Here is a 12,704-nt window from a genome sequence, read left to right on the forward strand (position 1 = left end):
CTACAAATTTTGTTTCAATAAAACATTTTCGCATTTCACCGGCAAAATAAACTGAATAATAACCTAGTTTGATTTGACACAAATTTTAAGAAAATAGAATAAATTTATGAATCTTTTGACCTTAAATTATAGCTATGTTAAATTTATAAAATCATCCTAATTTATGGTCTTAAATATGAACGTAAAAAGTTAAAAGCAAAATATTATAAAAAAAATTCATTTTTTTCAAAATAGACTAAAAAGAAAAGGATTCTTTTTTAAATGGAGGACATTAGAGAAGTAAATAATTATTTATCCCCACCATAATTTGTCTGTATCGATCTCGATTAACGACCTTCTTAGTAATTTAATTACACATAAAACACGTGTCTTCCTAATCAAACTAAGATACAACTAGCCTAAAAAGCAAACGAACTTTGGAATAGGAGTTCACAAAAATAAAAAATTATTTAATTTATTTATTTTTAAATAAACAAATGATTTAAAAAATTCAATAAATGGAGAAGGAAAAAAAATCAAAACATAATTTCCTCCCTGCCAAACATACCCCTAGAAATTTGATCAATTAAATGATAAAAAGGTAAAACAATAATTCAAGTGAAACCAAAAACAAACAAAATGATGTGTATTTACAAGCAAAAGTACAAATTCCAAATCCATATACGCCGGCACAAGCAACGCCAGTATTTGTTAGTTAATCACTCAATAATTGCAATACAAAGACAAATCCAAAAATGAGTCATGCTATACCCATTTTTAAATTTTTTTTGGTATTTTATTACCTTATCACCATATAAAATAGCATTATCTTATCACCTAAAATCTTATATATATATACATAAGAAATTATATCTATGGAGCTGCCTAATTTTCTAATCAATAGTATTAATCAAAATTAGTAAATTATAAGTAACTTAAATGATAGTTAAGAAAAGTAAGAGATGAACTTTTTATTGAACAATGAAAGCTTAAGCTTAGACATCTATCTACATGGATTGCACCAACAATTTTTTTCCCCTAAGAATAATATGAAGTAATTTTGTTTTAATTTCTTCTTAATCATCTTTGTTCTCACCGTTCTCCTCAGCTTGGACTTTGCTACTATTGCAAGGATTATGTAAATTAGCAGTCGGTAATACCTTCCTTGACGACGTCGTATCAATAAACGTAGCAGAGCTCATCTCCATTTGACAAATCCTAACTGCCCCAAATAACTTTTCCGGCAACTCTTCCTCCGTCTGTGACTCAACCAGAAAACCCATATCGATCGTCACCGACGTTACCGAACCTAACGCCAAGTGCAAAATAGCGCTAGCAATCGCTGAGCTACCGATATCCACGTCGATTTCTAAGTAATTAGGGCCTCTATGATAGTAGCAATTCAACGCTTTACCGAGTATACAAGCTGAGTAATTCCCGACCGCGGCTTTCACGATCCACGGTCCTTTCACGATCCGGTTAACGATCTTAAATCTGCTGTTACGATACGCATCATCGCCGTTGACGAACCGATAGAGGAGAGAACCCGGTTCGAGCGGCTCATCGTCGTTTGTAGCGAAGTAGAAAACAGCGCTGTGTTGGTCACGCCCTGGGACTTGGAGATTCACGGCGACTATGAAGGTTTTCAGAGACTTTCCTTCAGAGTGAGATTTCTTCAGCGCGTTCATCACACGGTTGTCGTGTCGAGCCAGGACGTGGTCGAGCTTGGAGTTAGATCGGAGCCAATCCACTCCGGCAGGCTGTAGAAGCCACGCGCCAGAAGGTACTTTCGCCTTTTTCGTCAAGTAGTGTGGCCCTCGCAGATTGAATAGGTCTCCCGGTGGTGATGCCCAACCGTTTTTGCCCTTGTCCAAATCCACATGCTTAAGTGATCCGCCGGTTATGGATTCTTCCCTCCAGTCCCCACCACCGCCACCGTCACCGCCTGAGGCGGAGGTAGAGGTAGGCACGACGGAGCGCTGATTGTGGAGGTTCTGCTTCTGTTTTTGTTTAGTGGAACACATTTTCCGGTACCGCTACTTTTCCGTATTGCAATTGGAGTGTATGATAGTAGCAGCAATAGTAAAACTCCGATGAAAAAGGCAATTGAGTACCACTTTTGGGGTTTTTTTTTGGGTATATATTTGAGAGTAGCAGTATACAAATACCCTTCAGTTTCGTAGAAACTACGATAATGCCCCCTTTTCAATGCCACTGACAAATGACAGCTAATATTGTCAAAAATAAATAATGACAGACAAGCACTCTTTCGTTCATTTTCATATATTCGCTTGCATCTTTTTTGAAAAAGTAATATAAATAAGTTTATTTTTTTAGTATGAAAATAAATAAGTAAAATTTAAAAATATAAAATGGATTAAAATAATTGTTCAATTATTTTCATACTTAGAGTTAGAGCCAAGCTTTTTCCTATTTTTTGGAATATTAGTCAGAAATTCATATTTTATATAGTAATCCGATCATTTTTTGAAATATTAATTAGAGATTTATATTTTTTATAGTAGTTCAACCATAGAAAATTGGAAAACAAACTATATATCAAGTGAATCGACCGAGCCAAGAGATGGGACCATGAGCCACCGGTATGGGTTGATGCTTCATGGTGTGGTCAAGATATGTAGGGTGGATAGACTTAAAAGGGTGTTATTTGACACACTTGCATATTGAAATCTTAAAAGTAAATGTCAAAAGCTATTTTTCTTAGGAAGTATCTTATTTCATAAAATTGAAATAAAACTCTCCATGCTTTAAGATATGAAAATTGGAAGACATGTCTTGTGAGAACTTCCATAATTTGTGTGTTGATGATTCATTAGTTCTATTAACTTTTTTTATAATTATTTTTGGAAGTTATCCACAATTGTTATTATTTTTAAAAAAATAAAATGATTGTTCATGCTATAGAAATTTTTGCCAAACGCGCACACTCAATTAATATAAAAAAAAAATAAAATAACATTCAAACAAAATAAGCTAACACTACTTAACACAAAGATGTTCCAATCTGCTGGGTCGATTCAAAGCTTAAACAAGCAAAACATAGTTGAAGTATTTGAATGCGGAATAATTTTTGTTTTTATGAAAATTTTTTAAAAGTTTTTTGTTCGCTAAAATCGTAATCAAAAGGTTGAACAAGCATACATATTTGATCAACCAAAAAAAAGTTTCTATAGCAATAATTAAATGTTTGGGGCTTGGGAATAATACTATTTGCGTTATGTTTTTTCACTTGGCTATTTACTAATCTAACATTTAAAATTAAATATAAGAAATATAACAACTTACTACACAAAATAAGCAATTCTTTTCTAGCTAATTGTGTGGTTTAAAAACCTTCAACTTCATATATTGATAGCCCTCAACATCAATTCCAACAACTCCTGTTGTGCCAGTTATTTTTTGGCAGATTATTAGCCAGAATTGCATCATACACAGCCCAATACATTAGCCTACGTCAAGATATCATCAGTTGGGATAATTTCCTGCCTTTTTATTTATGATACATTTGGTAGTTTAGAAATAACATATCCCTCTTTTACTCGGATTATCTAGCTGGTCAACAATCTGGAAAGGGTAAAAGCTTTAAGAGATAAGAGGGAAATAATAGATTAGTTCATGTTTAACTCTTAAGTATGGATAAAATTAGCGAAGGAAGAGATATAACATAAGCAAGTAAATAGGTCAATAATTTCAATTACAGTGTACCTGCTTTTAAATTAATAGTAATATTGTCTCAATTGTCTCTACTTTTGAAAATGTTAGTAACTTTTTAAGTGGCCAAATACATATGCAGCTCCCGAATGTTATTCGCGCTTTCCCCCAGGTACCTCAACTAACCCAGATTCCTATTGAATCCTTTAACCCCCTATAATTTAATTTTTTTAAATATTCTTGGCTGATGTGGAGCCAAACGTGATCTCACGTTCTTTAAGCGTGTGCAGAAGCTTTAAAAGCACTGATGTGGATCTTGAATCACCCATCAACGATCTTCTTCCCCCTTTTAACCCTAATTTCTCCCATTCTTCCCTTATTTCTCCTCTTTTGTTTGTCTTCATCATTATTTCTCCTCTTTAGCTCATTATATTATATCTCTTTTTCATTAATTTCTTCTTAATCATCAAGTTCCAATGTCGAGTTTATCTTCTTCAACTGCGAAGGTACTATGTCAATGTGGGAATGTTGAGGAAATGAAGACCTCATGGACGCAATCCAATCTTGGACGTAGGTTCCTTTGTTGCAAAACTTCAAAGATAAATAAATTTTTTTTTTGTCCAATATAGTAAAGAATCACCTTATTTATAATTCAATTTTTTTCTTTAATTTTGTAGGCACGAGGTGGATATGGATATTTTTGATGGTATGATGACAAAATGTCTGCTCAAGCTAGGAGGGTGATATGTGGTTTGTTGAAAAGAGTCAAAACATATGAATTGTAGAGGAATCGATCAACAAAAGTATGAATGATATGCATTATCATAGGGGTGATATTGACTACTTGGATTTGTGTAACAAAATGATCTTAGTTGGTTCATTTGTCTTCTACTAGATTCCTTCATAAAAGTATGTATGCTAGATTGTAGTGTTCTTTATGGGCAATTTTGATTGGTTTTTCTATTGTAAATGTCTTGTGTTTTTATTGCAATGATTAATTAAAGGAACGAAGATAATTTGTGCCTCAAAAGCAGTAAAAATTGATCATTCATGCCATTAATTTGCTCTAGTGAGCTCCAAGTTTCAAAGTAGTCAATACAAATTTCTGCTACTAATTACACAACCAAAAAGTGACTTTTCTACATAAATTAGGTATTATTTGGTACACTAGATGTTTCACGCTTGTTTTTCCTTAACTGAGTGATTCGTTGCAACTGTGAACCAGTGATAACATCTCCACCATTCCACTTGAGTTCTCAAGGCTTATAACCAAATCAATATTTGTTGGAGATGCATTCTTATAAACTCTCGGATTGATAGCTTTTTCTCCTGAAGTACTAGGCTGTATAGAAATGTCTTAAAATGAGACTTTATATAGTAGAGTAAGAAATGAACAAAATTATATATACACTTACATTAAAGGATTGACTACCACTTGCATTTGTAAAAATGTCAAATCCTTTAGTCTTGGTCCTTTTTTGTCTTCCTGTTGATATTGAAGCTTTCACAACCCTTGGTTGGTCAGGTTGCTGACTTGATACACCGTCAATGTCCAGTGCCTCTTCCAATTTTTCTGCTAGTGCCAATACCTCTCCTAGTGCCTCTACCAATGCCTCTACCAGTTCCTCTGTCAGTACCTCTCCCAGTGCCTCTATCAGTGTCTCTGCCTCTGCATGTGTCTCTGCTATTAGCAGGTTGTTGCTCTCTTCTAACAGCTGAAGAATCAAAACACATAGAACTACCGTGATGATTGCATACTGGTGGCGGACTTGAGCTTGATGGTCTACTAAAAAGTGGTGGCTGGCTTGAGCTTGATGGTTGGCTAAACAATGGTGGTGGCTGCCATAGGAGAGATATCTGAGATCCAAGTTTCAGCAAATTTCCTCATTACAATATTTTTGTCTATTATCTTGTGCCTAATATCCTTTAACATAGTTATGATAGCTTTATGTCTAGCAACTAGTATCCAAGAATCAAAAGTTTCACACATATTGTTTTCAACAATGTCACACTTAGAATGCTCTTTAAAATATGTTTTGCACCAAGTAGTTTTTTCATAATGCAACAAGTCCTCACAAATTTTATTACCTAATTTGTTGAGTTTATTCATCTCATCTTCAAATTTCACTTCAAAACTTGACTTAACACATCTCCAGAACTATTTCCTTCTTTCTTCACCACTCCATAACTGATGTCAGTTGAACCTGATATGTATAGCACACCTTCTCTGCTCACTATCTAGCAACAACTCACATAAAGGTGGTACAAGACCCTATGTAAACAGTTGTAGCACAAATATTGAAAAGTATTAGCAACACAAGAACATAAAAAATAAAAGAACAACATACAATACAAAAACCATCTAAGCTTCTGCATACCTGACATAACAGTCAGTCCATGTCCTGTGCCTAATTTCAGATCTTCTATCAAGTACTTAAGAAAAAAAACTCCAACTATGTTTTGTCTCTGTGTCAACAACAACCCATGCAATTGAAAACATCTGTTGATTTCCATTTCTACCAACAGAAACCAACAATTCTCCCTTGCAAGAACTCTTCAGAAAACATCCATCAAAATCAATAATTTTTCTGCATCCTTCCAACCAACCCCTCTTAAATGCATCAAAGTAAACATAGAAGTAAATAAACAAAGTTTTTCCTGGCTGAGACTCCCTATTTGTCCTCACTCAACTGGAAGTACCAGGATTAGTATGTTTAATCATGTTTGCATAATCACACAATCTTGAAAATTCCATCTTCCAATTACGTAAGAACTCCTAGATAATCCTCTTTTTTACCCTATGACAAACAATTCTTTCAATATACAACCCAAATTTTTTTCTCACCAAATCTTGAATTTTCCATAATCTTATATATGGTTGACAGGTAATTTCATCCTTGAACTTTTCTGCAACAAACTTCTGTACACAACTTGTTCTTGATTGATTGAGGACATACATGTACAGAATAATAATTTTTTACAACAAAATCATCAGAATATCTATTAGTGCAAACAACAATCATTTACATTTCTTGTCCTCACATTTAACTCTAACTCTTTTTTTTTATCATTAGGCTTCAAATTTTAACCTAATTTTATATTCACAAGAATAGTTTGCAACAATTTTTCTAAATTGTTCAGCACTTTAAATACCATAGTAAGCTAAAAAATTCCTACAACACAATCAGGATCAAATCTTAAATTTTTAGTTTTTATTTTTCTTGGTAAATCAACACCCTTCACAAATTCTGGATTCAATTCATCCCTACTGTCTTCACTGTCCAATTCTGAGCTATCTATATATTGCTCATCACCCCCTAGTCTTCCAGTGTATCTAGTAGCCTTATTCGTTCCCATGTCTTCAAAGCCTCTATCAATACCAGCTGTTCCAAGCTTTATTTCCTCAGTTTGAGTAGGTTTTTTATTTTTCACTTTGTTTCTCCTTTCATTTCTGAGAGATTTTAATTCTTCTTCAACCTCAGAGTCATCCACATCAGGAATAACATCCTCTTGAGAGTCGTCATTACTTTCTTCATTTGATTCAGTCCATTTCACATCTAGATTTAATATATCCCCTGTCTCAACTTTCACATTAATATTTTCAGATTCACCCTCATGATTCAACCCTTCACTTGCAGTCACATTTATATTTTCTAAGTCTTCTTCAATGACAGACCCACAAAGCAAACCCGTTGTGACCACTTCTACATCATCCATCACATACTTCACATAAAGGTCTAAAAAGTCACGATCTTTTAGGTTTTGATGAGATTTACTAAAGTGAAATCGGTGTCCACCTCAATAAAGTCATTTTTGTGGGGTCTTTAACACAGAATCCACCAACAATAATATACCCCAATTGTTTAGTGTAAAAAAGTAACTCGATTATTGAGAAGTGGTCCTTGTCAATATTAACATATTCCACATCGGCTTTCCCTTTATAAGTAATTCCAATTTTATCCTGAATAAACTTACCACCATGATGAAAACGACTTATAATAACGGCGTTCATAAGATCCCCTGAAACAAGGCCCCAAAATTTTTCTGACACGTTATAAACAGTTAAAACAAAAAACCCTAAATTTATCCAGATATTAACAACAGCAACCACATTGATACTAAAACCCAATATATATCAATAAAAGACACAGGCTGAACATATATATTAAAAACACACAACCACTACAACAATAAAAATTACATAGAAATTAGGGAATGAACTTACCTCACACTCGTCAACTCGAAAATCGCGAGTGAACTCCAAAATCATCTGCAATCTTTAATGATTCATCCAGCAAAACACTCGAAATCACTTTAAAATCTAAGAATTTCAGCTGTAAAAGTCATTGAAAGGGAGAGATTCTTAGGATTTTCTCGTTTAGAAGCGGATTAGAAGTGTTTTGGGGGGAAATTGATTTTTAGGTTTGATGATTTAATATGTGGCACTAACGTGTTATTGGGTTGGAGTGTATTGGTCGAAATTTCCACGTAGAGAAGGTTCATCTCGCGCGCCCAATTTCCAAAAATAATTTGTTGAAATTTGGCTCCACATCAGCCCAGAATATTTGAAAGGATCAAACTATAGGGGATTAAATGATTCAATAGAAATTTGGGTTAGTTGAGGTACCTAGGAAAAAAACGCAAACAACTTTAGGGACCTGCATATGTAGTATCCCTTTTTAAGTCCTTCAACAAATCTCAAAGCTCAATTTTAAGTCCTTCAACAAATCTCAAAGCTCAATTTTAAACGCAGTTGAGAAACACCTATCTTAGGCTGTAAAATTTGATCTAATTGCTAGTTAGGACAATAATAACTATAGGAGGATTACCAACTAACTACGAACAAATGTAAATTTTGACGGAGTATTTGTGACAAACAAATCACTAATTCTCGACGGATTTATAACAATTTTACGATATAATTCATAAGTGGAAAATTTTTGTTAAGGACTAAATGATCCGTCACAATTCAATTCAGTTACAAATTAAATAATTGACATAAATAATGGTTGGTCAATGGTCACAATTCTGTTACAAATTTATAACAAAAATAAGAATCCATCACAATTTCATTATAAATTTATGACAAACTTGTGGTTTTCGTCATAAAATTGTTAGGAAAATAAGGTTAATGTCACAATTTTTAACGCAAAATTTAATAAAAATACCGATGACATTAATATTATTGTACTGGTTTGAATGTTCCTTGGAATTTCATTACTTGATAATTAAACCCGAAAATTTGGGAGTATTTTTTAGATTAATTGATATTGAGGTAACTTTTTAAGTAATTATACAATCTAATAATTACATATAATGACCTTTTTATTTTTCATAATGTAATTATAGTGTAACTACAAATCTATTGTTAATTAATGTAATAACATAATTAAGGTAAAGTTTAAAATAAAAGTTAATCATCAAATAAGCTAATGTTTAATAAATATGTATCTTTACAAATAATATCAAATTAGATATTTAACATATTGTTTCTTAAAATTATATTTAATAATAAATATAAGTTCATAACTTTGAATTTTGCACAGTTAATATGGCTATATTTCCATTTACCACAGCAATAATATTATAGTTGATATTTAGTTTTAGGTCTTAAAAAATAATGTAAAAAAATAAGTACTAAATCTTGAGGATAAAATATGAAAGACATGTAAAATGCACTTCCAATAAATAAAAGTGAAAATGTATTCTCAGTATTAGTGAACAGTTCTTTTCTAAACAGGATAATGAAAAGTAAAATGGAAAATGAATCTCTCACAAATAAAATTTAACTAATTAATTCACTAAACAGATTTTCTATATAATATATATTGAACAAATTAATTTTCTTTTATAGCGATAGTGTATCATACACATTTTTTTCACCTTCCACCCTCACATCTATTCCACATCAGGTTAAAACACTCTCATTTTTTTTCTACTTCTCCAGTCAATTTTTTTATTTCAATAATTATTTTTTTAAATAAAAAACGAATTATTTTCTAGACTTTATCAAATTATTTATAACGAAACTAATTATTTTTCTAAAAAAATTTAAAATTTTAAAGGTACCATCAATTACTCCTTATCATATACTTCAAAAATAGAAATGATAATTTCAAAAGAATCAATGAATTCTCCGAAAATCAAAAGAATTAGTTGAAATCAAAGAAAAAAACTATATAATACTTTATAATCATCTTGTAATTTAGTGGGTTTATCAATTGTTCGAAATGTAAGAAGATATTTAGATAAAAATTTAATAATAGTAAAAAAAAAATTATGATAAAAATGAAATTAAAAGTGAACAACTTAGATGGAGATGATAATAAAATTTTAAAGAAGAAAGAGAAAAAGAAAAAAAGAAAAAAAGTTACAACGAAAAAAATATAAAAATATATAATTTTAATAAAATACTTGAAAAAATTAAACTTGTACACAAATTATTTTGAATTGTTCACTCTCTTTAAAAGCACACACACTTTCTCTATGTCAGTAAGAAATAACATAATAGTATCAATTGAAAAAGGAAAAGGATAAAAGATGTTCTTAAATTATTGAAAATGATTCAAAATGTCCTTCGTTCATCTATCGGATAAAAAATGTCTTTTCATTTACCTATTTGGATAAAAAATACCCTTAGAATTAAATTTAAACCTAATATTACTTTTATCTTAAATAGAAGTTGATGTGACAAATATATATTTTTAGTTAAATATGTGGCATTATTTTATGTATAAATTATAGGAACCACATATTATAAATACAAAATGACCATTTATCCCTTTAAGAATTGAAATTACTAAAAATCCCTTAAAAAGCAAAGAATCGGGATACATCAGTCTGGCACGGGATACATAAGAATTGATACATCAAAGTTAAAGGCTGCTGCGATTAATTAGGGTTAATTAACATGATTTCTGTTATTCTTAACTGAAATCACGTAATTAATGGTCATCAGATTGTGTAACGGATTAGTAGGGATACATCACTCTGGCAAGGGATACATCACTCTGGCACAGGATACATATTAACTGATACATCATAATTAAAAGGCTGTTGCGATTAATTAGGATTAATTAACGTGATTCCTGTTATTCTTAACTGAAATCACGTAATTAATGGTCATCAGATTGTGTAACTGATTAGTAAATTCAAATTTTAAATCAGATTAGCTTCATAATTCAAAAATATTCTTGTAAAGGTTGATCTGCATACTAAGAATTCAAAAAAAAAAGGTTTTGAAGATGAATATCTCAATTCTGCTGCGGCATTCTGGAATTTGGGTAAGCAATATTAATTATGAAGGTTACAAAGTTGATGGAATTGTTGTTAGCCATTCTATTTCGTTTGTGAATCTGAAAACGTTGATTTTAGCAGAGCTTGAGATCGACAATGTTACAAAGGATATTGAAATACGATACATTGTCGAGGGAAGCTCATGTCCGTTGAAAATAAAAAACGACATGGGTGTGAAACTTTATTTCGAAGTGAAAAAGAATGCAACTAGAATTGGCATGTATCCGCTTTGTATTGATACAACTGATAAAATTGTTAGGGATATACGTAATTTTGATTGTTCATCAGGTGAAGTCATATGCGTGGAAGGTACCGAAAGAGATACTGAAGCTCTTGCTCTGGTCGAGTCTAGAATTTGTGACTTTGCAGTTTAATTATGTGCCAAATTTAAACTCCAAATTTTATAAATAAATAGATTCAACAGTGGTGCGTTTTCAATGTAACAGTAATGATATAGGAGTTTGTTTGTGTATGTGATGTATCATATACATGAATATTATTGAAAAGATGTTATGTGTTCCGTGTATATTGTATTTTGAGATATTCAAGTGTACAAAAAATTGATTTGTTCAATTGTTTACTATATGATTCGTATATACATACTTATGAGTTATAAGTTTGATATATTATATTCAACAGTGTTTGGGTTTCAGTTTTACAGTAATTCAAGCTGGGCTTATTTGTAACCAGTTATGTATCAGATACATTCATTTTAGTGAAAAATATGTTATATTTTTCGTGTATACTCCATCATGAGTTATTCTAGTGTCCTAAAACTTGACTTGTTCAAATGTGTACGACATGTTTAGTGTGTACAGCCTTATGAACTGTAATTTTGATATAGTACATTCTAGTGGTGCGTTATACTGTAATAGTAATCAGGGTTAAGTTTGTTTATGTATATGATGTATCATATACATTCATATAATTCAAGTTGCTAAAAATATAACTGCAATATTTTTTCAAGTATATATTATACTTATGTATCATATACATCATTTGTATAAAGTGAAAAAAACTTAATAATGTATCATACACATTAGAACTTAAGTGTAATATACTTCAGTTTGTAAATTAGCTGTCAAAATAACTTAAAATGAAACACTAAAAAATTTGTAAAGCAACAACTGTTTCTAAAAAAATAACTTGAAAAAATATAACATTCATAACTAATAAAATATTGTAATACCAATAAGCTTTTAGAAAAACACAAAAGATAATTGTCTTCAACACAAAACAACATATAAACTTGTTCATCCTGTCCCAGCTACGTATAATAAGTTACACAGTTGATGTAACTTTTCTTGGCCTTTTTTTCTTGATTTCTTCAGTCTTCTTCTTTGGCTCATCATTGTTGTTCTTCATCAACAATGGGTCATGCAATCGCTTAGATCTATTCTCAGCCCACAGCTCATCATCAGAATCATACACACATTTGAAATTACCACACTCTTCCATGATATTTGTAAACTCACACGATGAATTGAATGAATGAGAAAATCTAGTTAGATGGAAAGATAGTCCTACAAAATAACAAATAGATATGGATGAAAATTTGAAGGGAATTCAAAATTTACCTGCAAGTGGAATGGGGAATTAAAAGTAGAAAAGGAATAAAAATTAGTAAACTCACACGATGAATAAGCTGAAGGAGAAAATTTGGTAGATGGAAAGAGAGTCCTAGAATATCAAATAGATATGGATGAAATTTTAACTGGAATTCAAAATTAACCTGCAAACGTGTGGAATGGGGAATT

At 31.4% G+C, this 12,704-nt stretch overlaps 1 protein-coding gene and 2 long non-coding RNA genes across 3 annotated transcripts; all 3 read right to left on the minus strand.

Annotated features, from left to right (window-relative positions):
- Positions 1-925: 925 nt before the first annotated feature.
- Positions 926-2,350, minus strand: LOC101244692 (protein ENHANCED DISEASE RESISTANCE 2-like). Its single transcript, XM_004245247.5, has one exon. It carries the CDS (start codon positions 2,001-2,003, stop codon positions 1,056-1,058), a length of 948 nt encoding a protein of 315 aa, XP_004245295.1. The 5' UTR covers positions 2,004-2,350; the 3' UTR covers positions 926-1,055.
- Positions 2,351-2,840: 490 nt separating this feature from the next.
- On the minus strand, positions 2,841-6,705 carry LOC138337637 (uncharacterized). Its single transcript, XR_011211013.1, has 2 exons — positions 5,067-6,705; positions 2,841-4,993 (listed from the first exon to the last, which is right to left on the minus strand). It is a non-coding gene; the product is annotated as an uncharacterized lncRNA (long non-coding RNA).
- A 5,372-nt stretch (positions 6,706-12,077) lies between these two features.
- On the minus strand, positions 12,078-12,704 carry LOC104648865 (uncharacterized). The gene is made up of 2 exons (XR_742853.4): positions 12,581-12,704; positions 12,078-12,470 (listed from the first exon to the last, which is right to left on the minus strand). It is a non-coding gene; the product is annotated as an uncharacterized lncRNA (long non-coding RNA).

The sequence above is a fragment of the Solanum lycopersicum genome, chromosome 8, assembly GCF_036512215.1.
Source record: "Solanum lycopersicum chromosome 8, SLM_r2.1".
NCBI classification, from domain to species: Eukaryota; Viridiplantae; Streptophyta; class Magnoliopsida; order Solanales; family Solanaceae; genus Solanum; species Solanum lycopersicum.

Excerpts from the sequence above, each read along its gene's own strand:
- LOC101244692 (XM_004245247.5), bottom strand. The coding sequence starts at position 2,003 with ATGTGTTCCACTAAACAAAAACAGAAGCAGAACCTCCACAATCAGCGC.